General features: G+C 45.5%; 1 protein-coding gene across 1 annotated transcript in view; it reads left to right on the top strand.

Annotated features, from left to right (window-relative positions):
- Positions 1-3358: 3358 nt before the first annotated feature.
- The window catches only part of Cdcp1 (CUB domain containing protein 1), a 48602-nt gene continuing 27130 nt past the window's right edge, over positions 3359-24830 (top strand). The window contains exon 1 of the mRNA XM_005337942.4: positions 3359-3589. Coding sequence (XP_005337999.2) covers positions 3508-3589 — 82 coding nt within the window. The 5' untranslated portion in view covers positions 3359-3507. The remainder of the gene's footprint in view (positions 3590-24830) is intronic.

Raw genomic sequence — 24830 nt, forward strand, 5'->3', positions numbered from 1 at the left:
AGAGCAAGAGAGAGGGGGGCCTGGCAGGAGGGAGTTTTTATAGCCCAAATCTAATGGGGCCTCTGGGTCTGCAAGCTGCCTTGTTGGCCCAAGGGGGGTTGAGTGCTCAGCCTTGAGGGGGGTTGAATGTTCAGACTTGAGGCAAACAGGTGATAAAGGACCAGATAGAGGGAGGGTTTGAGTGTGTGGGCTATCTTGCAGCCAACATCTGTTCAGCCTGCCCTGCAGACAACACAGTTCAGCCTGCTCTGGACCCAACAGGTAGGATTATAAATTTTCAAAAATCCCTACTTTTGTAGCCTTTGTAGTTTTCACAAAGATCAAAATTTAGAAGGGATGGTTTATTTTCAAAATCATCTCTCCATCTGTCATTCTTCTCTAGTGATGGATGATAACTGCCTGAATTTCTCTCCAGTTCAGAAATACACTCTTCAAATCGATTCCTTCTATTCCTCCATGCTTGTAAACACGAAACAGATCCATACCTTTAGAAGGGGACAGATTGATAGATAAGGATGAATAAGAACAGGAGGTGAAGAGAACAATAAGATGAGCCCACTGTACTGACTCCCCACACAGTTTCTTTGCCAAAAGGCGATCAGTTTGCAGCACCACCTGGCCTGAGGGGGCAGGATATGAAACACCCTTCAACAAACTGACAAACTGAGGTGGGGGCAAAGGTCAGGCAGTCATTGTAGGTAATCAATGATGGGGGGGTTGAGAAGATGAAGGCTGGTTATCAAAGAAAAGACAAAGGGTTGCTCTCAGCTAGCCTCTGGGATTGCACTTCCTGGCACCTGGAGTCTTTTGTGTTCCTGATTCTTCCTGCCCCTATGTTCCTAAGGAGAAGAAAGAGAAACTGTGTGTGTATAGGGGAGGGGGGATCCTGGGGTCCATAACAGAGCAAGACACACCCGAAGAAGTCCTTTGTCCCTATTTCTTTCTTAAATAAAACTTACTTTCTGTGCTTTCTTCCGTTTTGTGACTGTTTAATCTTCCACTGCCGGAAAAAGGACCGGTTCCTGATATCCGAGACCAGTATCACCTTGGCAATGCTTTGTTCACATTCCACTCCAAGAACCAAGAGATTATTTTAGAACATCTTGCCTTCAACTATGGAATTGGGCTGACACACAGGATGCTGAAAACCTTCCTACTATTCTCTCTTTGCTGCCATTGTCCAGACCACCACTAATACTTCACATTTGGAAACTATTATTATTATTTAATTTTTTTTTTTAGTTGTAAACGGACACAATATCTTTTCATTTATTTATTTTTTAATGGTGCTGAGGATCGAACCCAGTGCCTCTCAAGTGTGAGGCAAGCCCACTACCACTGAGCTACAGCCCCAACCCCACATCTGGGAATTTTTGAATCTCATGCCATGTTCAAAAAGTTGGTATCAACTATTCCAAGGAGGTCTGTTAAGCAAACCTTGGAGAAGTGAAACAATTAGTCCCTTAGGTGTGACTTGTCAAGCAAGACTTCTGCTATTTTGAACTCAATGTCCTACTTTCTTCTTATTGTTGTTGTAGTGGTTGTTACTATATGTGGGATATAGCATATAGAGTTATGGTTATGAGGAGAGGATGCTGGGATATCTATGTCTGCTCAGAATTAGGGAAAAAGACAACACCTGCTTTCTTCTTCCTGATCAGCATAAAAATTGCTAAAGGGTGTTCAGGTTTTTTTCTCAAGATCTCTTACTCTTTAGAATTTTCCCTCAGTTCAGCCAGAATAACCAAGAGCCTCCCTATTTTTCATCCTCTTCCTTTCCTCTAGGCCTCAGTTTCCCCAGAGACCTGCTCAGTGAGGGAAGTGGCCTAGAATTTAAAAGTTTAAATTCTTTTAAATTTAAAAGTTTAAACACTGTAGCTTCTAGGTTCCTCGATAGGTAGGGCTGTTTGGACATCTCTGCCTCTCTACTGTGGGCTCCTGAGGGACAGGTTTACTTGATTCTTATTCCTGACCATGCATAGAAGGAAGGGGGTGGGGCTCCTAAGGGACTGACTTCTCACTTCTGTTGACCATAGGGTTAAGGCCGCTGGAGGGGCTCAGTGTCCTTAAGAATTCAAGAGAAGTGCCATTCCTTGCCAGTAATCCCAGCGGCTCAGGAGGCTGAAGCAGGAGGATTTCAAGTTCAAAGCCAGCCTCAGCAACTTAGACAGACCCCAAGCAATTCAGCAAAACACTGGTTCTCAATTAAAATGTAAAAATGGGCTATGGATCCTGGCTCAGTGGTTAAGCGCCTCTGGATTCAATGCCATATATATATATATATATATATATATATATAAATCCAGACCGCCGACATTGTTTTGGGGGACTGGCCCAACCTCTGTCTACCATGGACACAGGTAGCCCAAGGAGTCATCAAGTCATTTTGGCCAAACACTGGTCTGCCAGCCAAGAGTTCCTCAAGCATCCACTGTCTCTCCCTTTGGCCCTGTGATCCAACATTTGCTATGTGGCCTGCAGGGTGAAACCCATAGCACCTCTGGTGCCAGAGGTAGGGGGCACAGCTGCAGCTGGTGCTATGCACAGTACTCCCTTGTTCAGGGAGGGCACGTTCACAACTCAATTCAGGGACCTGAGGGCCTGTTCACGTTTCTTCTCTTACCTTTCCAGCCTCACGTTTTCTCTCACTCATTCATTCTTCAAAAAATCAACACCAGGAGTTAATGGTGTAGCTCAGTGGTACAGCACTTGCCTAGCATGGAAGAGGCCCTAGTTTCTATCTCCAGACTACACATACACACACACACAACCACAAAATTTCAACACAACAACTCTGTGAAACTCATCCTGCACTGCCAAATCCTTCCTCTAATTTACCAACTGACCTGGTGACCCTGGGCCAGTCACCCAACACAGCAAGTCTGTCTGGCCTGCCTTGCTTGTAACGGAAGGGTTGCTGTGAGCATTAGAAACTAGCAGGCGAAGTGCCTGGGGTAGGCTGCAGGCTCATGGTCTTGCAAAGAGAAGCCCTAACACCGACTTGATGTCTGGTGAGCCTCAAAGCCAAATAGTAGGAGAGAAAGCACAGGAAGCCAAGACTCAGGTGACCCACGAGTATGATTCCCTTCCAAAGCGGCACACCTGGACAGCGAAGAGAAGTCGGATTGACTTTCCCGAAGGGAGACCTTCGCACCTTTGGACTAAGAGATCTGATCATTCTTAGCTTTGGGAAAGAGGACTAAGCCTGGGAAGATGGAGACAAGTCCGACGTAATGCCACATTGGGTAGGAAGGAACCCAGCTACAGCGCCTAGGACGTCCCCACACCGGGTGGCTGAGGCAGGAAGTGGAGGACGAGAGAGAGGAAGCACCGGTCAGGTCAGCGGCGCTCCAGCTGCGCAGGGCGGAGCCTGGGCTGGTCCGCCTGCGCGCAGGTGAGCTAGCCAGGGCGGAGCGCGGCGGACCGGGTGCCAGGCTCCGGCGCCCGCGGCCGCCGCTCCGAATCACAGACTACAGTTGTTTTCCCCATCAAGGGCGCCCCAGAGCCATGGCTGGCCAGAACTGCAGGGTCACCGTTGTACTGCTGGGGGGCCTGCTACTGCTTGCGGTGCGCCTGATGCGCGGGGCAGGTGAGTGCGGGGCTCGCGGCTGGGGTGGCGCCGAGCTGTGGGGCGGGCTCTCCGGCCCGCGCTAGGCGGCGAGGGTGCTGAGGAGTACCGGGTGCGGAGACTGCAGAATGGGATGGCGCGGCGGCTCAGTCGGGGTGCTCTGGTGGGACTGGATCCCCAGGACAGCCCGGCTCCTGCTCGCTCCTCATCGGGCGCCGTGGCGATGCCCTCCTGGGTTCCAGCGACCTAGCCCTGGGCTCAGGCCGTGGCACGTGGGAGTGTCTGGGACCCAGAGCCTCTCGGACTGAGTGGATGAGCCCGACTCTGGCCGAAGGGGGAAAGGCGCGCCGAAGCTTAGCTCTGGGAACATGCCCGAGGGGGCGAGCTGTGCGTCCTGGGGGCTTTGCTGGGATTCTTGGGGAGAACCACGCCGGGTGTGGGGAGAGAGCTTTCCGCTCCTAGCGCTCTACCTCCTCAACTGGGCCAAGGAGAAAGAAAACAGTGGTCGGACGTACGATTTCCCATCAGATCGCCTCCTTTTACCCTTCCGCCAGCCCCCCAGAAGTTCAACAGTGTTAATTCGAAATGAAAGCGCCAGGTAGGAGAAAGCTGCCAGGGTCTGCGCCCCAAGGCCAGACCTTCCTCCTGCCCCTGGCATCTCTGTGTAGTGGACTTTGACTGCAGCTTTGGGTAGTTTCGGGGTGAACTTCAGTTTGGGAGGAGGGGCCGCCAAGAGGTCTGTGCCAGTGAGGACGTGCCCTGGAAGTTTTAGAACATAGTAAATAATCTGGTGTCTTCATGTAAGGACTTGAAATGAGGTCTTTTCTGAGACTAGCACAGGTTTTGTGTCTTTGAAGGAGACCTATCCAGGAAGTGATTTGGGCTTTGGATATCATTTGCCGCACCTAAGCGGGTGTTTATGTTCGACATGTAGATAAACTAGGGTAAATTAAAGAATGAAACTAAACCTTGAGGTTGAACTTGGACGTACGTGACAGTGACAATCATCGTTACAAACCCAAGGCAGGAAACTTTCCCGATTTCTTTCTCCAACATTAGGTGACATTACTGCACAATAGATAGAAAAGATTTAAGACATTGAATACATATTTACTGTCATATCATAGGGCTGAAGTTCAAGATCCCATTTGTAGAGAAAGAAATCAGTTTAAGAGTAAAAAACGGCTTAGGGAGTGAAGATGGATATAAGTGTGTTAGAGAAAAGTGTGTGTCTACACACATTCTTGGAACTGTGTTGAAAATTGTGTGAGATGTCTCCTCTAACTTTCTGTGACAACAGAAAGAACTTGTCCATGGAAATATGGTGTAAATCAAGGCATTGTGGATGACAAAATGATAATCTATCTTGAACTGGCTTGTTACATGTCCAGAAAGTTCTTGAGGGGCTGAGCTCTGTGTGATGGTTTGGTGTATAAAAACCACAAAGCCTAGTAACTTCCCCAATTCACTTTCTTAAATTCCTCCCTATTACCTCAGGAACAGACTCTTGAGAACCCGTGGTGATGCTCACTTGAGGGCTTTTGTGTTGGGAATAGAACTTAGCAGCAGTACATCTGATTTGCCTGGAGTTGTGGGGTGTATCTAACTGGTGGAGGCCTTTGGGAAGTTATTGGAGTCTATCTTGCAAGGACAGAGAAAGCCAGAGCCCTCTCTCTCTCACTGTGGATTTGTTTGATAAACTCCTGAACTCTCTGAAGAAAGACTTAGCAGAGTGGAAATGGACTTGGTATCTCCGTGCAACTGAAAATATAGGACAATTGTGTTTTGATAGGGTGTGTGGGTGAGACTTTGGTATTCCCACCAACTCCCCCACTTCCAGGAATGAAGCACTGATTGAGTTGGAATCATAACCTTGTTAAAACCTTAACTTGGTTGCTCTCCAAGAACTGATACCAGAGTCTGGTTCAGTGACCCCAGTGTTACTGCGTTGTTTCCTCCAAAAGATGCAGGCAGACGGATCAAATGCTGTGTTTGTTCACCTCGGGTGAGTGTGTGTGTTCGTCATTCTTCAGATTCAAAAGAGGAACTGCTGGCTGGTATCTGGAATGTGTAACAGGCAGGACTGATGAGTCCCACCAGCCCTCCTCCATACCCCACAGATTTGTACGAGTTGAGTCACAGGAGAGGGCTGTTCTGCCAGTCATAGATGTGTGCTGGGGCTTACCTGTTAGCCCTGGTTCGCCTCAGGTACTGTCATTCCACCTGTGATGACTGCACCCACCCACACACATGCTCTTTTGAATGTTCTCCCTGGCTATCAGTGTAAAAGAAGGATGTTAAAAACAATACTTAAAAACAACACATTTTGAGTAGCACAGAGTGATCACAGAAAAGTTGGCCATAAATATAACTCAAATGGAAAAAAAAATCATCTGTGAGCACACCACCTTGTTCATTTGGATGCAGTCTTTTCATCAAGTGTGTGCATAAACTAAAAATGGGAAAACCTCATTGTATGGCTTTAACTAGTCCCTATTATTGGGCATTTAGGTTGCTTCTAATTTTTTTCTATTTAAAATAGAGCATATTCAACAGTGGGGGACTTCTTATATTAATTTTGACAGGTCTAGTCCATGAAAAGTTCTTACAAATTTTGTCATGTAGACGACATAATGATATAACAATGTAATCATGTTGCCAAGGATATAAAATAGTATGTTGTAGAAACTGGATTATTCTATTTTGATTTATCTGAGAACGTTTTTGTGGCTATGTTGCTCTGAAGATTATTTTATTTAATTAATTGATTGATTTTTAGAGACAGGTCTTGCTAAATTGCTGAGGGGGGGCTCAAACTTGTGATCCTCCTGCCTCAGTAGTCTTCAGAGTCACTGAGCTTATATTGCTCCCAGCTGTTTTGCACATTCTTGACGATTTGGTCCAGCTAAAATTCTGGAAGTAGAGTTGCTGGGGTGAGGAGGGAGTCTTAGGGCTTCAGATGCACGTTTCTATGTTGCTGTGTGGCAAGGTTGTCCTCTTGTCCTGCCGTATCCTCCAGCCGTTGCTGTGTGAGTACCTGTTTCTCACACCTTCCCAGGCTGTCACTGGGGTGGCTTCACCAACATCCATGAAAGTCCTCCCTAGTTCAGCAGGCAGTCTGAGCAGGGTTGTTAGATGCTCAAGAGTCTGAGGAACTCCCTCCATCTAGGTAGTATTAGTAGCCCCAAAGAAAATAGATCTGCAACCCTTGGCTTATAACACAAGTCTCACCTGCATTTTTGCCCAGTAGTGCTGACTGGGGTTTGGATGGGGTGGGGAGGTAGAGGTGACAGAGCAATTTGCTGGCTAGAAGGACCGCTGATGGAGGTTGGCATGGATGGGGCAGTAGGAGATGACAAGACCTCTGATGGGGGGAACCCATGGCTGAATCTGTCAGCCTTGGTGAGTAAGGAAAAATTCATACCCTTTAATTATCATTCTAAATTATAAAAATTTTATTCCACAATCAAATTATTTCAAACCACTTACCACAACCTTGTAATTAGCCCATCACCTTCTCCCGGCAGCTGGAAGCATTCTAGACAACCAGGCCAGGACAGCCGGGTTCCTTCCCTCACCTCTTTCTAGCCTTGGATTTCTACTGGGTGCAACAGTTTTTAAAATCACTGACGACCACTGCTCCTTGTGACACAGATGCATATTGAGCATTTTTTGCATGTGAGCATCTTCTGTTTTGCATGTGAGCATCTCCCACGTAACATCAGTAACCTATTCCTGAAAACCAGGCATTCGGCATGAAAACACCAACTCTCTACATCTCATTCTTTGGTGTGGGGAAAAAATCTAACCACCCACACTGCACAGCAATACAAGTTAAACCCCCAGCAGTTTCGGAAAGAATAATGAAACATAAAGAGATACATATATGTAACTAGCAACTAATCCTATTGAATGTAAAATGCATAAGAAATCCCTTAGAGACTTCCAGGGCATTTATGTGATTGTCCACAGTCAGCTGCTCTGTGTGCGGTGACCCCACTGTACCTCCCTTTGTTGACATGCCAGTGTCTCTTCTTGCTCCTGATGTTTTGGTCCCATTGTATTTGGAATGCAAGTCAAGACTACCTGTGCATTGTTTTGTTTAAAGTGCTGTGTTTGAAGATGTAAATGTATTTGTTTCCAAAATAGAACATTGGGGCTGGGGATGTGGCTCAAGCGGTAGCGCGCTCACCTGGCGTGCCTGCGGCCCGGGTTCTATCCTCAGCACCACATATAAACAAAGATGTTGTGTCCGCCAATAACTGAAAAATAAATATTAAAATTCTCTCTCTCTCCTCTCTCTCTCCCTCTCTCACTCTCTCTTTAAAAATAAAAAAAAAAAAATAGAACATTGGCCAAAAATTACTTTTTTTTTTTTTTTTTTTGTAGTACTGGGGATTGTACTCAGGGCCTTGAGTATGCAAAGCAAGCACTCTACCTCTTAGTTGCAGAAGTAGCACATCCGCCCTTCTTATTTTTTAATTTCGAGACAAGTTTTCAGTAAATGACCCAGGCTGACCCAGGCTGACACATGATCCTCCTGCCTTGACCTTCTGAGTAGCTGGGATTACAGGAGTGCATGGCTATGCCCCGGCAAAAATAATTTTGATGGATGAAATCGAAGTTCTACAATAAGTAATAAAAATGATGCCATTTTCTCCTGAGAAAATATAGATAAAACTCTTAAGTAGGCCTCTGGGTTGTGCCACTCTCTGTTTTCAAGCACGTACTGCTACTAACTTCCCTTGAGTAGGCACAGAGAGGTGAAGTGACCAGCCCAGGGCCACCCAGCTGCAATGGAGTGATGTTGAGGCATCCGGAGAGTCTGACTCCAGAACCAGCTCCCAACACAGTGAGCTGTGCCTCACACACCGTGGGCCTCGAAGGCACATGTGCTTGTCAGCTTAGAGACATTCACTGAGCTCCAGAACTTTCTTTTTTAAAAAAATTGCCCAGCACAGTGGCATACACCTGTAATCCCAGCAATTTGGGTGGCTGAAACAGGTGGATTGTAAGTTCAAAGCCAGCCTCAGTAATTAAGCAAGTCCTTAAGCAACTTAGTGAAAAAACCATGTCACAAAATAAAATAAAAAGGGCTGGGGATGTGGCTCAGTGGTAAAATGCCCCTGGGTTCAAACCCTGGAACCAAAAAAAAAAAAAAAAAAAATCAAAAACCAGTTCATGTTGTTTGTATTTGTTTTAGGAATATGTATATGTTTTCAATCAAACAATTTAAAAACTAAGTAGAAAAAGAATTACGCAGTTACACATAACCTAATGATGTTAATGATGTCTCGGTCAATGGTGGGCCACATATACAACCACAGTCCCATAAGAATATAGTGGAGGTGAAAAATTCCTATGGCCTAGTGATGCTACCACAGCCCTCATAACTAGAGCAATGCATTCTGCACACCCGTGTGATGATGCTGGTTGAGACAACCTACTGCACTGCCAATCATACAAAAGAAGAGCACAGACAGTTATGGGCAGTGCAGAATTTTGGACAATGATCATAAGCAAGTATGTTACTGGTTATGTATTTACTATACTACACTTTCTATTATTGTTTTAGAGTATATTCCATCTACTCATTAAAAAAAAAGAAGGCTGAGGCAGGAGGACCGCAAGTTCAAAGCCAGCCTCAGCAACCTAGTGAGGCACTATTTAACCTTGTCTCCAAATAAAATACAAAATATTTTTGTGGCTCAGTGGTCGAATGCCCCTGAGTTCAATATCTGGTACCAAAATAGTAGTAATAATTAATAATAATAATAATAATAATAGCCAAGTGTGGTGGTACATGCCTGGAATCCCAGTGACTTGGAAGGCTAAGGAAGGAATATTGCATGTTGGAGGCCAGCCACAGCCACATACCAAGTTCCTATCTCAAAATTACAAAAGAAAAAAGTTGGGAATGTAGCTCAGTGGTGGAGCCTTGCCTAGCATGGGCGAGGGCCTGGGTTCTATGCCCAGCACCACAAATAAAAACGGTTTATTATAACCTGTACTGCTAAACTGGCAGCAGCCTACGCACAGCTTGTGTTTACCATGTCGCCATGTTAAGAGAGTGACCTACACCATCTAGGTTTCTGTACGTACATGATATGACATTTATGCAACAATGAAGTTGCCAGGGATACATTTCTCAGAAGGCATCCCCATTGTTCCGTGACTGTACTACAAAATGGGTGGGGCAGTGTATCCCCTCCTGCCTTAGGCTCTGGACCTCCTCCCAGAGGCAGCCACTGTTTCTTGTGTATTGTTCTGGAGCTATTTTTATGCTGTTTATAAGTGATGTACCTCCCTCTTGTGCACAAAGCGTACTATAGTGCCTAGTGTAGTATTTACCCCATAGTCCTCTTGTTTTTCACTTAAGACTCTTATCTTGGTGTTCATTTCATATCAGAACATACAGAACAGCCAGGTGCCTTTTGACAGCTGCACAATATTCCTTGTCGCGGGAATAGCATGTTAAATTTAACCATCCCCTTATGGATGGATTGTCCCCGTTCTTTTGTTGCTATGAACAGAACCTCAGTGCCTATCTTTGAAGCCAACTTTGTTGGGCAAGTTCATCTGTAGGCAAAATTCCTAGAGGAAGCTGGGTTCAGTGGAGCACGTTTGTAATCCAGCCTCCAGGCTTGGGAGGCTGAGGCAGAAGGATTCAATCTCAGCAAAAGCGAGGTGCTAAGCAAGTCAATGAGACCCTGTCTCTAAAATACAAAATATGGCTCAGTGGTCAAGTGTCCCTGAGTTCAATCCCCAGAACACCCCCACTCCACCCAAACAATATCCCTGGAGGAAGAATAACTGGATCAAAGAGTTTATTCAGAAAGTCTCCAGAAACAAATGCAGGAAAGTAAACAAGGAGGTGAAGCAAGTAAATAAATAAATATTTTATAAAAAAAGAGGTGCAGCAGCTTACCCAAGGTCATGGCTAGCAGGTGGAGGCGCTGTCTGTGGATCAGGTGGTCTCCCAGAGTGAGGGCTTCCACTCCACTTTCTGGTTTATTTATTTATTTTCCAGTTGAAACTAATCACAAATGTCAGGTGAAACCTTGTCTCATTTTGAATTGCCTTTCACGTATTTGCATTTGGTTAATGTTTTATGTCTGCTCTGAATCTCTTCCTGGGGTATGGATGCCTCCATCAGTTAAATCCCATGTAAATCATGCAGTCGCGGAGTCCTCTTCAAGCTCTCTGGCTATTTGTCTTACAATAAGTTTTTCTTGTTAGTGAAAAACACGCAGAGACTCCCTGTTCCTGGGCGGTGACCTCTCGTCTTTTTCCTCCTCTGACACACATCTAGAAAGTCACATGACTTCATGCCTTCCATTCTCTGCTCATTACACTTCACTGTTGCAGAGTGACCTTTTGTTGATTGCAAGGGGCAGGGTGACCTCTTACTGATTGCAAGGGACGCCTTGCGGTCTTTATCTTCCTGAACCATTTCAGGATGCCCTGAGCCCTGCATGTCAAGCAGACCGAAGCCTCTGGTGGTTCTTCACATTTACACCGATGATTAGTTAGCTCTTAACAATTCCATACTTTAGGTCTCATATTTAGGGTACAACCTGTCTTAAGCTGCTCTGATACATATACCCAAATGTGTATGATAGTTCACACACGATAGATATTTTTTTTTCTTGCTCACCTAAGATGCAAAACAGAGGATGTCCTCCAAGCTGTGATGTAGGGACTCAGGCCTTTCCATTTTTTGAGACCTGCCTTCTTTAACATGCTTGCTTCTGTGTTCATCTGCATCAAACAGATAGAGTCAAGCAGCGCATGAGAAATCTCACATTGGAGGTTTTCGTGAGCCACAAAAGGAAGTTGCTCACATCACTGCTGCTGCTGTTGTGTGGGCTGGACCTCGACAGCACAGCCCCACTGAGGCAGAAAGGAGGCTGGGTTGTGTAGTGTGGTTGTGAGCCCAGGAGGCAGCCGGGAATATCCATTTTGCAGGCAGCCAGCAGAATGGTCAGGATTCCCAGTTCTAACCTCAATCATGTCAACAGTTAGCTTTCTATGAGACTGGGGGCAGTAGCCTCACCCCTCTGGGCCTCCGTTTTCTGATCTTTATAATCGATGAGTTTGACCCCACATAGAAACTTCTTGCACACGTGTTTTATGAACTGATTTAAACCAAAGCCAACTTGTGGACCTCCTTGGGGACCCTCAGGAAGTTTTATGTCCAAGCACCACGAGTTAAGTGGCTAGAATCACACCTGGTACCTGGTGGCCTTTGGTACCTACCTGTGGAATAAACAAGTACATGGTCAAGGTCTCTTGGCAAATCTTTCTAGAAATCTTATAGAAGTCAGGTCACTTTTTCAGGTCACACTGTGAGAAAGTGGCAAGGGCAGAAAATTCTAAAGCTTGGGTCTTCTGGCTTCAAATCTGATGCAAATCAGATAGACGAGGAGGAGAAAGGAAAAACAGTCCCCAAGGCTTCACGTGTGGACACAAATCCTGGGAAATCTGGAAAGTTAGAGGAGAAAAGAAAGTGTGGATGGTCAAAGGAGCTCAAGCTTGCTGTCTCTGCAGAGGTGGGGGAGATTGTTCTCCACCCTGCACCAGGGCCTGGCCCCTTTGCTCTGTGAAATGTGCCCAGGGTCTCCGCTGATCCCTTTCAACCTGGGTCCAGGAAACAGTGGATGGGGCGTGGGCAGGTTGGCAGGAACGCAGTCCTTCTCTGGAATAACCAGAAAATAATGATGAACTGCTCATGAAACAATGAAAGAAGCCAGGTAGACACAGGTACCGTGTGGCTACAGTTGTTATTTGCTCCTTCTGTGTATCTCACAGGAAGACATAGGGGGAAAGGCTGAAGGAAATAGCAACACCTCAAGTGTCTGGCCTTACATGTGGCTCAGCAGTGTCCTCATGGTGAAGGGCAGCTTATTAGTAGCAATAATGAACATGACAAGAACTTTGTATTGTCCCGTGAGGTCCTCCATTTTAACTACATCACTCTATAGCCATGCAGAATTTGTGATAGATAGAATACAGTAGAAAATCAGAATATTCTTTATAGGCATCTGATTGAATGTCTTTAAACGTTTACGAAATTAAAAGTTCTTTCTTGCTGGGTGCCATGGTGTGGGCCTGTGATCCTGGCTACTCGGGAGGCGGAGGCAGGAGGATCACAAGTTCAAGGCCAGCCTCAGCAACTTAGCGAGTCTCAAAATTTAAAAATAAAAAGGGCTGAGGATGTGGCCCAATGGAAGAGCACACTGGGTTCAATACCTATCTTAATTACTGCATTTAGAAAATAAGGTGCACTTCTTAATTCTCTCCTGGTTGGGGCCCAGGGAACCACTGAGAGCCTTGTTAACCTGACTGCATAGAGGATGGGCTGTCTTTCACCAGCAGCCATACTTTCTGGTAGACAGAAACACCAGTCAATAATTAGACTGCAGGGTCAGTGAATGCCTCGCCTGAGTGCAAACATCCTTAAATAATAAATTTGAAAATGTCTTGAAAAAGAAAATTAAAACAGCTTCAGGAGCACAGATGGTGTAACTTCAAGTTCTTTAATGAAGCACAAGCACTCCTAGCCTCAGTGACAGAAGATCAAAGCGTTCTTAAGAGAAATGTGCCATTCGTGCAAGAGTGTACAAGGTGACAATCTGCTACCTTTGCCTGGGATGATATAAACAGTCTCTAGAAATAAAAGTTCCATCCACGTTCTGAATCCAGAGATAGCACAGAGTTGAAGTTGGGCCGCTGTCTTTGTTTCTGGGTCTGCCCACTCCCTTGGCATTTTGCCGTGTCACAGAACACTTGGAACCATGAGAAGCATCTGCAATTCCTGATAATGTGTGGTCCAGCTGGAAGCCGAGCTAGAGTGTTGCGTGTCCAGGCACGTGCCTTGTTTGCCCAAATAAACGCCTTATCTTCTATTACTGATCTGGAGGCAGGAACATCAGGCTATTTCAACCAAGGATATCTCACTAAAACAATATGAAACCTCAGAGCAACTTGCAAACATTTGGCGTGCAGGTCCCAGGACATCACAGAGGTGATGAGATTACGCCCCTGTGTTTGAAGGTCTCAGGGCATCTCCCAAACCTGACACTGGGCTGCTATGCAGGTGGTACACCGGTCATAGTGGAGAGGTATGTGCCCAGTGCCTCTGCTCTGCTGGAGTCCCCAGGCCACAAGGACCTCGTCTCAGGAGGGCCCAGCCTATGTGATGGATGACCATCCTCTATCCACTGCGCTGCTGGCAAGTCTGGTTCAACACTTCTAAGGATACGACATCTAGCCGCCATAGGTCACTACACTTCTGAATTCTTGCATGTCACCGTATTTCCCATTTCCTCAATGCACACATCCCAAAGAGCTCAGATTCTAGGCTAGAAACTGACCCAGAGTGAGTGGAGAAATGGGTGGCTTGGAGCCAAACGCCTCCTGGGCTCATGGTTACCTTTCTAGCTTATTGACAGTGATCTTACTCAGCAAGCTTTGGCATTGGGCAAAGCTTGGTTCAAATCCCGACTCCACTGCTTATTAACTCGGTGAGTTGGGCAAGTGACTTAACCTCCCTGAGACTCTGTGCTTGGTTACAAAACAGCAACTGGAGGTTGGCTGGAGGTCCCTGTGAAAGGACATTTGTAAATCACTCAGTCCTGGCCTAGAACAAATCTCTCCACTAATCAGAATTATTATGATTTTGATCATCTGAGTTGAGCCCAAGAACATTTGTAATTTCAATGGCAGATTCTCATCATCCATGTAATCAGCTGCCTATTAGGAGATGTCAATGCCTACGACCTGCTTCAGCTACTCCCAGGGATTAACTTTGGGCACCTATGGGGATATCTATGGGGGAAATTCCTAGAAGTGGAACTGCTGGATGAAATCTGCAAGAAGCCATTTTCAATGACATTAGAACGTTTCCAAAAGCTGTTTGCAATAGAGTACCTTCGTACACACGAATTTCCTGTTAGCCAAGGAACTGACCGGACAGGTTTTGTACAACTTAAGTGCTGTGCTCAGTTGCACGTGATCTCTGAATGAGAACGTCCCAGATGGCTTCTAGGGATGGCAGCTTTCCTTTAGACAGGAGTCTTAAGTGGAGATTGTACTGGAGCATGCCAGAGCTAGAACCCCCATGGATTGGAGTCTGGCAGTACCCTGGCCTTTAATTCTTATTGAGAGATGGAGAATCCTCTAGAACTGGTCTGGAAGTCGCTGACAATCTTATCAGGTACATCAGCCTTGGTTAACCCTGTCAGGAGCTTGCTCTTATTTTGTCAGGACACAGAAGACACTTTTCACATTGTAAACAGAGCGTGGGTCATCTAGCAGAAGCCCAGCCACACCCAAATGCAGCCCCATCCTGGAATAATATCTTCCAGCCTTTGAGTCCTCAACCTCTGTTGGGCAAGTTCTAGCCAGAATCACTGGGAAAGGTGTATGTCTCACTGGCACCTTCCAACTCTGGCTAAGTGTCTTCTTTTTTTCCCTGGTAGCTGGAGACTAGAGACAACTCAAATATACATCCATAGAAACCAGGTAGATAAATTACACTACCTCCAATAGAATACCAGGCAGCCATTTAAAAGAATAAGGTAGCGTTCTTTAATCTGATGTGGAGTAACGCACAGTGTACATTGTGGAGAGGAAAACCCAATGTTCGGAACAGTGGTGTGACGTGCAAACTTTTGGCAAGTTAAAATAAAAAAAAATTAAATAGAAATGGTATATAGATATACATCCACACTTTCCTCGACTACCCCTGGACCAATGCACCCCCAAAATGGTAATGGTTGCTTCAGGGAACAAAACCAGACTTATGGGTAAGAGGAAAATATTTTCCTGGTCAGGTGTTTATCATTTCATTTCATTATTTTATGCCTCACATAATATTTATCTAAATGTAAAAAAATATCTTTCAGTTCTATTGAGGTGTAACATACACGCCATAAAAGTCACCAACCTCAGTTGTGCAATTTGACAAGTCCTACCAAGTGCATGATATGATATTTCCATTTCCCCACAAAATTCCTTCCAACCCCTCTACAGTCAGTTCCTGCCCCTTGGCCCCTGGCAATGACTGATTTGCCTTCTACTACCATAGTTTTGCCTTCAAAATATTCTCTTCCTTCCAACAAAGGGGTTATCGTGTATATGTTTCTGTGTGGGTGTGAATTGAGTCCATGTAGTTTTGCTCGACTTTTGGTTCTCATTCACATCAAGGATTAGCAATTAATTCTCCCCTATGTTATGCTAAACGAATAAGCTAGACACAAAGACACATCCTGTATAATTCCACTTATTGGAGCAGTCAGATTCAGGGAGACAGAAGGTAGGGTGGTGGTTGTTGGGGCGGGGAGGTGAGAGTTAGTGTTTTATGGGTAGAGACTTTCTGTTTGGGATGATGAGAAGGTTCTGGAGATGGTGGTGATGATGGTTGCACAATAATGTGAATGTGTATAATGCCACTGGACTGTACATTTAAAATGGTTAGAATGACAAAGTTTGTTATGCATATTTAACCACAATAAAAAAAAAGTGGGGAAAAAAAAAAGTCTGTGGGCTTATTTGTGTCTGCTACTCTTTTTCCCTTTTCTTTTTTAATCAATTTGGTTTTTGTTTTTTGCAGTGATGGGGATGGAACCTAGGGCCTCATGCTTGCTAGACAAGTGCTCTACTACAGAACTACACCCCTGGACTTACTAGTTTTTTTGTTTTCTTTTTAAAAGCAAAATAGAAAGTCTCTCTCTCTCTCTCTCTCTCTCTCTCTCTCTCTCTCTCTCTCTCTGAAGAAGGAGAAGAAGAAAAGCAAAACTTACAATTCTAAATCTTGCTTTGTAAATGACCTACCTAGTCTATCTGGATCTAATGCTGTGGGGCCCAGGACAGCACCATCAGCCTGCCCAGTCCCCACAGAACTTACTGTACTTGCTCAGGGTTCAGATCGGGGAAGGACTCGGGGTTTAGATCATGGAGAAGGACCACGCATTCAGAAGCCAACAGGGTTTTCTCCTCCAGCTTTAGCATCATGAAAAAACAATTCATTATACAAAACCTTGAAGCTCTGCAAAAACCTGGTTCGCTCGAGTAGACTTTCAGATAGGGATTGTGGATAAGATCCCATGACCACCTCTGTGCAGGCTCAAAAAGGGACTCCGAGGATGTCAGGTGCATACCCAGAGGGATGGGGAGAGTTGAGTTTTTTAATCATCAGAAAAGCTTTCGAAACAATTTTTTTAAATAGGATGTTCTCCTATTTAAAAAAAAATTGTTTTATTGACATGTAATAAAAGTACACAAATCCTAAGTGTGCAGTTTAGTACCTTATATATAGGAGATATATACATTTCATACATATAATGTGTGTGTATATATATATATATGTATTTTATATAACATGAAATAAATATATATCTCACGTATATGATATAAGTGTATACATAAAATGTTCCTTAGTGGCAGGAATATAGTCTGAGAAGTGCATCATTGGGCTAGGGATGGAGCTCAGTGGTAGACCACTTGCCTAACATGTAAGGTCCGGACTTTGATCCCCAGCACTGCAAACAAACCCCCCCAAAAAAAAAAGCATTATTATGGAATTTCATTATTGTGTGTACTCACATAAATTAAGTTCGTTATCACGTCACTAGTATAATCTTTTGGGAACACCATCATATATGCTGACCTATTGTTGCCCAAATCTTTGTTATATGGCACATTACCACATGCATGTGTATGTGTGTGTGTGTGTGTGTGTGTGTGTGTGTGTGTGGACATTTGCGCACCTTGTAACCATCACCCAAATCAAGACTGGAACATTCCAGTATTGCAGAAGTTTTTCACTTGCCCCCCTCCCACCTAGTATCTGCTCCCTAGAGGTTTACTGCCGTGACTTACACAAACAAAGATTGGCTTTATCCCCATGCACAGTCAATGGAATCACCCAGCCTGTAGTCTGTTGAGTGTGGATTCCTATGTGACCAGCCCCCTGTTGGTTTTAGCTATTTAATCTCCAGTGGCAAAGTTGGGATGTGGGATCAAAGTTCTCCAGAGCAAGAAACTGGAAATTCAGTAACTTCTAAAATGTTGAGCTTCTGGGGAGGGGCTGTACAGGTCCATGGTCTGTCAAGGTCCCCGGGGAATTGGTGCCGATGAATTGTTTGATCCCCTCCTCTGACTCTTTCCACATCTGTCCTTGTGATCCTTGGTGACTTTTCTGATTTCATACCTGAAGGTGTAACAGAGTGAAACTCTAACATTTTGTGGAATGAAATGCCCTGAGGCATATTAGCATATCATCATGCATTATGTACAGTGGCCGCATACTGAAGTATATTTGTTATTGAATCCTGCAGTGCCCACATTCAAAGTCTGTTACTCTGCAGCTGTCTTACCTTGGTCATCCTCCTTGAAATCATTTCTCCACCCAGTATGGTTTGATTCCATCTGGGCTTACATCTTGAATTGGCAAGGAGCCATAACACAGCCACAGTCCCAGAGAAGTGTAGACATAGAGACATCCATTTGTGGTCCAAACAGGGCCCACAGCCTAGTGGAGGCACATACCTCTCTAACATGGCCTGTGTTTTTGACTCATGAAAATGAAAAATACTGTGGAAGGGTCTGGATGGCGTCATGCAAGCCCTTTACTACTTTGGAAAATGGGTTAAATACCTACAGACAGAGCTGATCACTAGCATTGCTTTCAGAAGATGGCTCAGTAACTTCAGAAGGTTGATAGCTTGCATCATTGCACATAATTTCCTTTGATAAGGAGTTTGGGAATCAAGAGTGGGACGTGAACTTGAATTGACTAAGAATACACACAGGTTCTTTTTTAACATTGCTGTTAGAACTTTATTTTCCTGTCCTCTATGATCATTCCAAGAGTTATGGAAATAGTAACTATTTTAAAAGGGACCTGTGGGTCTGTTTTACTCAGAGGATGGAAACTTATTCTGTTTGAGCCCTGAGGTCCCTGGAAGTGACTCTGGAAGTTGAGGCCCAGCTTTGTTCATCTTTGTATGTCAGCCCCTGGCCTGGAAAGCAGGTTGTAGCAAAATTACTTTGATGTGGCCAGAGTCAACCTTCATTAGGGTCAGGGAGTTTTGTTTTTTTGTTTGTTTCACTTTGTTTTGTACCAAGGATTGATTCCAGGTACCCAACACTTAAATCATGGAGCCACATCCCCAGCCTTTTTAAAAGTTTTTTATTATTTTATTTTGAGACAGCGTCTTGCTAAGTTGCTTAGGGCCTCGCTAAATTGCTGAAGCTGACTTTGAACTTGTGATCCTTCTGCTTTGGTCTCCCAAGCTGCTGGGATTACAAGCGTGCATCTCTGTGCTCCAATTCATCAATATCTCCTGGGTCCCAGCCCCACGCTGCCCTTGATCACTCCCCAGATCCTTTGTGTACAATGTTCTGTGTCCTTTGCAGCTTCGACTGGGGGCTGGGAAGTGGGATGGTTGCCCGTCCTGCCATTCACCCCTTCCTCCAAATCTCCATGGTAGCCCAAAGCATTCCCACAGCTTGTCCAGACTGCCACACCTTGCCTCAGCTTCTTCCTGGGGTTTCCTGGTAGGTAGTCATCAATCCACACACCTGTACTTCTAAGAAAAAGGAAGAGATTTTCCCTGTTGCTTCTATGGACTGCTTTTCCCCAAGTCAGCCACAGGGGACTGAGGTCGGGGCCGGCTGGAGTGACTGACAGGGCTTGTCGGGGCCTGCTTGACCTCCACCCAGTGGACAGAGGCTTCAAGGCTCACAAGGACAGGTTGGGGTGGGGGTGGTCTCTATTCCCGGAAGAAGCATTTCCTGCTAAGTCACACCAGAGGCCTGGATGAACTTCACTCACTCTAGTTAAGGAGGAAGGAGAACGGGTGGGTGGGGATTTGGGGAATTCTCCTAAAGTTCAGTCTGATTTCACCCATGAGTCTCATCGATAGCAATCTTGAGAAATAAGGCCCCAGGGCAGGGGCTTCTGTGGAATGCTTTTCTGCCAGAGCCCAGCACCCGCCTTTCACAATGCTTTGTTCTAGAATTATTGCTGCCTTTTTCTTGCCGCCAACTCAACCACATTCACCTCCCCTGCCCGCCATCTTCCAGGCAGACAGACCCCCTTGAAGCTGTGGCATCCTGAGCAGCTGAACCTGTCGCCTTCCCTCTCCTAGAACCTTACACCAGGTCACTGCCCAAAAAGTATACAGAAACACCACCATGCCCCAAACTTTTCAGATTCTCGGGAACGTCAAATCTTAGCTTTAAATCGGGCGACACTTTCAAATGATTTTTTAAAATTAATTTATTCATGTTAATTAGGTATTTCAAATGATTTTTGAAGTAAAGGAAAATGTGCATGAACGAAACGTCCACATTCAACCGTCTTAAACAAGCATCTTTCTCCCGAGGTTGTCCTGGAGGTGCCCTGGAGCACCCACAGCTTGGAGCCATTCTATTCTGCCTTGATTTGCCTGGAGGGTGAGAACAAACCATGCTCATCAAAAAGTTAGAGGTTGAGTGTGAATTGCTGGGGCAGGGTTAGGTCTGCTGAATACTTATTTATCATGCCCCAGGCTCCAGCATCAAACTGCTCAGCAGGTATGAAACCTGGCCCCGCCTCTTCTAATTAGTCACAGACGCCTGGGCAAGTCACTTCACCTGCCTGAGCTTTCAGTTTCTTCATCTGCAACTGGAGATACGTGCTAGAACCTCCCCTGCAGGATGGTCATGGGGACTTGTGACTACTTAACATACTTACCACGTGTAAGTGGTACCGCCGGTTACCTGTTACCTTGATGAGTCCTGCTTCCCTGAATGTTGAAGTATAACACCAGAGCAGCACGCAGAGGCCAGGGTGGAGTAGAAAGTAAGGAGCTTTATTTAATAAAGGAGAGTAGAACATTCTCTCCCAAGGAAGAAGGGAACCCAAAGTCGGGATCCATGTGATGACGAAGTCCCATCCCTTTTACACATCTAAAGTTTCCTTTGTTCTTTTACATTCTTCCCCCCTTAGCTTGTTCATTTCCCTTCATGTGACTGGGAGATGCTGGTGGGAAAACCAAAATGTGGTAAACAGATGGGCTGAAGGAACTGGGAAGAATGATGGGGCCGGAAGGGGGCCCAGGGTGAATTAATTAGCAGTTCCCTGTGTGCTCTGGGGTTACCTTATTAACAATTCCTTAGGAAGGGCTGTAATTGGCTTTGGGGGACATTAGCATTTCAATCTCCCACCCGGGAGTCTTCGACCTTTGGAACCCAAACCGGTTTGGTCTGTTTTTCTCAATTTGGCCCTATTTATCTATCTACACGACTACCTTTTTTTAATTCTGTGGTTCATGACATGGGCTAAGCTCTTGGGAAGTGCTTAGTGTTATTCAGGCAGCCCTGGGGTCTAAATTCCCAAGGCTTCCTGTGTCAGGGAAATGAATCAGTCCCTGAAACAGCAACTGGTGTTCTAGTTCTTTCTTATGTGAATGTGGAAATTAACTACCTCCGGGATGCAGATCTGTGACCTACACCTCAGTGAGCCAGTCTGTAAATGGGCCTGGCCAACTCAATGGCAAATGGACTTGGGGTATCTAAACCAGTTGTCTGGCCCTCTGCTGCCCTATGGCCTCACTGGCTAACAGGCACTGTATTAGAAAGACCCCAGGCTTGGGGTCGGGATGGCTTGGCACCCCTTCCCCACAGCAGACCCCATAGAGATGACTGGTGGTGAACCCAAGTCCCTTGGTATCAGCCAACAGCTCCCTTCACTTACTGAGGACTGCAGCAGCCCTTCCTCTGCTGGGTGACTTGACCAAGTCACCAAGTCACCCCAGCAACTTGCAGGAGGCAGTTCAATGTGTCCCCTGGGGGCTGGGGGTGAAGACGGCAGGGTCACTAAGGTTGAACCAGAAGGTCCCAGCTGCTTCTAGCTCAGCAAACTTGGTTAAGTGAGGTCACATCTCTGAGTCTCTGAGGTGTAGGAGTCACATGAGTCACTAGTTATAGAAGGGCTTGATGGTCAGTGGGCAGGGCCAGGGCCAGGTGAGGCTGGTAAGGCGTGCAGAAGAGGGCAATCACGTTTGCACAGCTCTGAGAGTGAGTACCTTCCTGTTCACAGTTTGCCCTCTAGGTACCCTCCCTGCCTCACCTAGGCCACCCAGCCAATCAGGACTCTGGTTAGACTCAGCCCAGCAGATGCTGGACTTGTCTCTGAACACCCTTCAATGGTGCTCATCACTAGGACTAGCTGTTGAAACATCCCATCATTAACAGTATTGAAACAATAACAGCTAATATTGATTAACTTCCTGGCACCATTCTGAGCATTTTATAGGTAGTTAACTCATTCAGGGTATCTACCCTTTGCAGACGAGGAAAGTGGGGCTCAGAGAAGCTGAGGAATTTACCTAAGCAGACACAGCATAAGTGGTAGGACCTAGCCCCCCCCCCCCCCGCCATTTTCAGCACACTTGAACTTCCTTGTTGCCCTCAACTTACTGATTATCTCGTGGAGTCTGGTGGGCAGAGAGATCGACAAATGTACATTCAACTTATGTGAATTCGGCAGTTGCTCCTGCCAGGGCATGAAGGTAGAGAGAGGTCCTAAATGGTGTGAGGGAATCTGAGGCAGAGGATGAATCACTGTCACTTCCTCTGGCTGTTCCTGGTGTGAGCATCCCACGCTCTGAATGAGCATCCACAATCAATGAACTATATTTTGCAAACCAGCCCCTCAAAGCAAATCGCTGCTAATCTGGTGCACAGCCTGAGAAACTGGGATCTGTCTGCTGCGTGGAAGCAGGAGATGCTCTCTCTGTACGTACGCCTGGAGCGTGAGGAGGCTGGTCTACAATATGACATCTTCCTAAGAGGCCACAGGGCTGTTTTGGCCATCAGTGGTTTTCTTCTTACGTGCTTGCTTTAGGATCTGACTCCCACACCAGCTGTGACTGATCAGCCACACTGATTCACACCTAAACTCCTTGGTTTCTGAGTCTGTCTCCCTCAGCCTCCTGGGTACTCCCCCAGAGCACTGTGCCATTAACATGTCTCCCGGGTGCCCAAGCTTCACCAGACCCTGGTTAGACTTTTATTACTATTATTTTTCCATATGGAGAGCCAACTGTCCCAACTCTAATTATTGAACATACCGGTGTCTTTCCTTCATGAGTTACTATACTGCCTTAGTTGTTTCTGTGTTTCATTTTGGGGTCTAAAGAATCCAGATTTCCATGCAAACTCCTTTTGCAAACAAGGACAATGAAACATTTACAGTTCATTGTAAAGGAGCTGCTCAGTTCATTGTCGTTGGACTGAGAAAGTGAATGAGATCCAAGCCCCTCCAAAAACCACATCCACAATGGAGGCACTAGTTCTGACACATCTAAAACTGTTTCAGTGATATCTGTCAGTCTTTTAAACTGTATTTGACAAATCTGGGAGAGATGACTCCCCTGGTGTTTATCTGGTGGAATCTCCTTTTCTTTTTTCTTTTCTTTTTTTTTTTTTTTTGCATTTGTTTCCTGTTTCTCTTACTATTGCAAAGATAGAGAGGAGAGAGAAGAAATAGCAAGGAGTGTTTATAGACCCTCTTGTGACAAGGTGAATAATGAATGGTGATTAAAGCCATTGGACATTCCCACCTGAGAAGTTCTTGGTGGGAGGGAACTAGCATAATAAGTTGGTGGAGGTGGGGCTCTGAAGAGAGGCCCAGGGTGGTGCCCCACACTTCTTCCTCAATGCCCCAAGCCTGGGAGTTTAGGAGCAGCCACTGAGAAGGCGACCTTGATTTCTTTCAGTCCAGAGGATCTTGCAATCACATCAGCACAGATCTGAAATATCAGACCAATGAAATACAATGTTCTCAGGGAGGTGAAAGACAGAGATACAGAAGAAAACTCTCACCCATTTCCTTTAAACCACAGGCCATTTGTCAAGTGCTCAGAAGTGCCAGACCCCATGGGGAAGGGGGGCTGAGATTTTATTCCACGGTGCTGGGGTTTGCAGGGTCAAGGTGTAAGAGGGATGGTGAGTGAGGAACAGGGGGATGAGCAAGCACAGTGTGCTGAAACTCCAAGCATCTGTGATCAAACGATCTTATTTTACCTATGCCGTGGGGTCTCTGTTTCTTTGATTACAGTGAAATAAACAGAGAGGTGGAGTTGATGGGCAGCAGGAGTCCCCATCTCAAGAGTGTATAGGGTGGAATCATCTTCTCACTCCCACTCCCCCTACCCCAGCTCACTTCTTCATCAAATGGGATGAGGGGCAGTTACAAATGGCAGCTGCATGGGTGATGCGTCCTGGACTGTAACCCTACAGCCTGTAATACACACCACCCCTCCTGCTGCAGAGGTGCTGAGACTCTGCTATGCAGTCTTTAGCTTAGTGTCCCCTCTGTATGCCAGACGGATCACTCAAGCCCCGGTTCTCTGGTCTGGGTCCCTGGAGGACAGAGTAGAACTTGCTGGGTTGTTCACATCCAGGTCAGCATAAGGAAACACGGTAGACATGTTGCAAGAGCTCCAAGAGTGAGTCCTTGTAAAGGTTTCATCATCCTTGTTTGCAAAATGAGTTTGCATGGAAATCTGGATTCTTTAGACCCCACAATGAAACATACAAACAACTAAGGCAGCACTAGTAACTCAGGAAGGAAAGACACTGATATGTTCTGTAATTAGAGTTGGGACAGTTGGCTCTCCATATGGAAAAAATAATAATAAAAGTGAATTCCTACCTCTCATCCTCCACCAAAAGAGGTGTTTTCAATGCAGATTACCAGGTTTCATTCGAGGCCAGCCAGGTCTGAAAATTTTTTCTTTTTTTTCTTTTTTTTTTTGTACCAGGGATTGAATTCAGGGGCACTCGACCACTGAGCCACATCCCCAGCCCTATTTTGTATTTTATTTAGAGGGTCCCACTGAATTGCTTAGCCTCACTTTGTGAGTTCAAACCCAGCCTCGCTTTTGCTGAGGCTGGGTTTGAACTCACAATCCTCCTGTCTCAGCTTCCTGAGCCACTGGAATTATAGGCGTGCGCCACTGTGCCCAGCAAGAACTTTGTCATTTTTAAAATTGATAAATTAGACTGTGAACTCTCTGAAAGCAAACTCTGGCTGTTTTTGTCATTAAATCATTATATACTAAGTATGGTCCCTAGAATACATTATGAACCTAGAAAATATTTGTTGATTAAATAAAAGATTTCAATGATTCTTTTAAAATGAATTTATTGAAGAGATTAGACCTTTTCCTTTGGTCATCATTAATACTACAATGGACTACCACAT

The sequence above is a fragment of the Ictidomys tridecemlineatus genome, chromosome 2 (assembly GCF_052094955.1).
Source record: "Ictidomys tridecemlineatus isolate mIctTri1 chromosome 2, mIctTri1.hap1, whole genome shotgun sequence".
NCBI classification, from domain to species: domain Eukaryota; kingdom Metazoa; phylum Chordata; class Mammalia; order Rodentia; family Sciuridae; genus Ictidomys; species Ictidomys tridecemlineatus.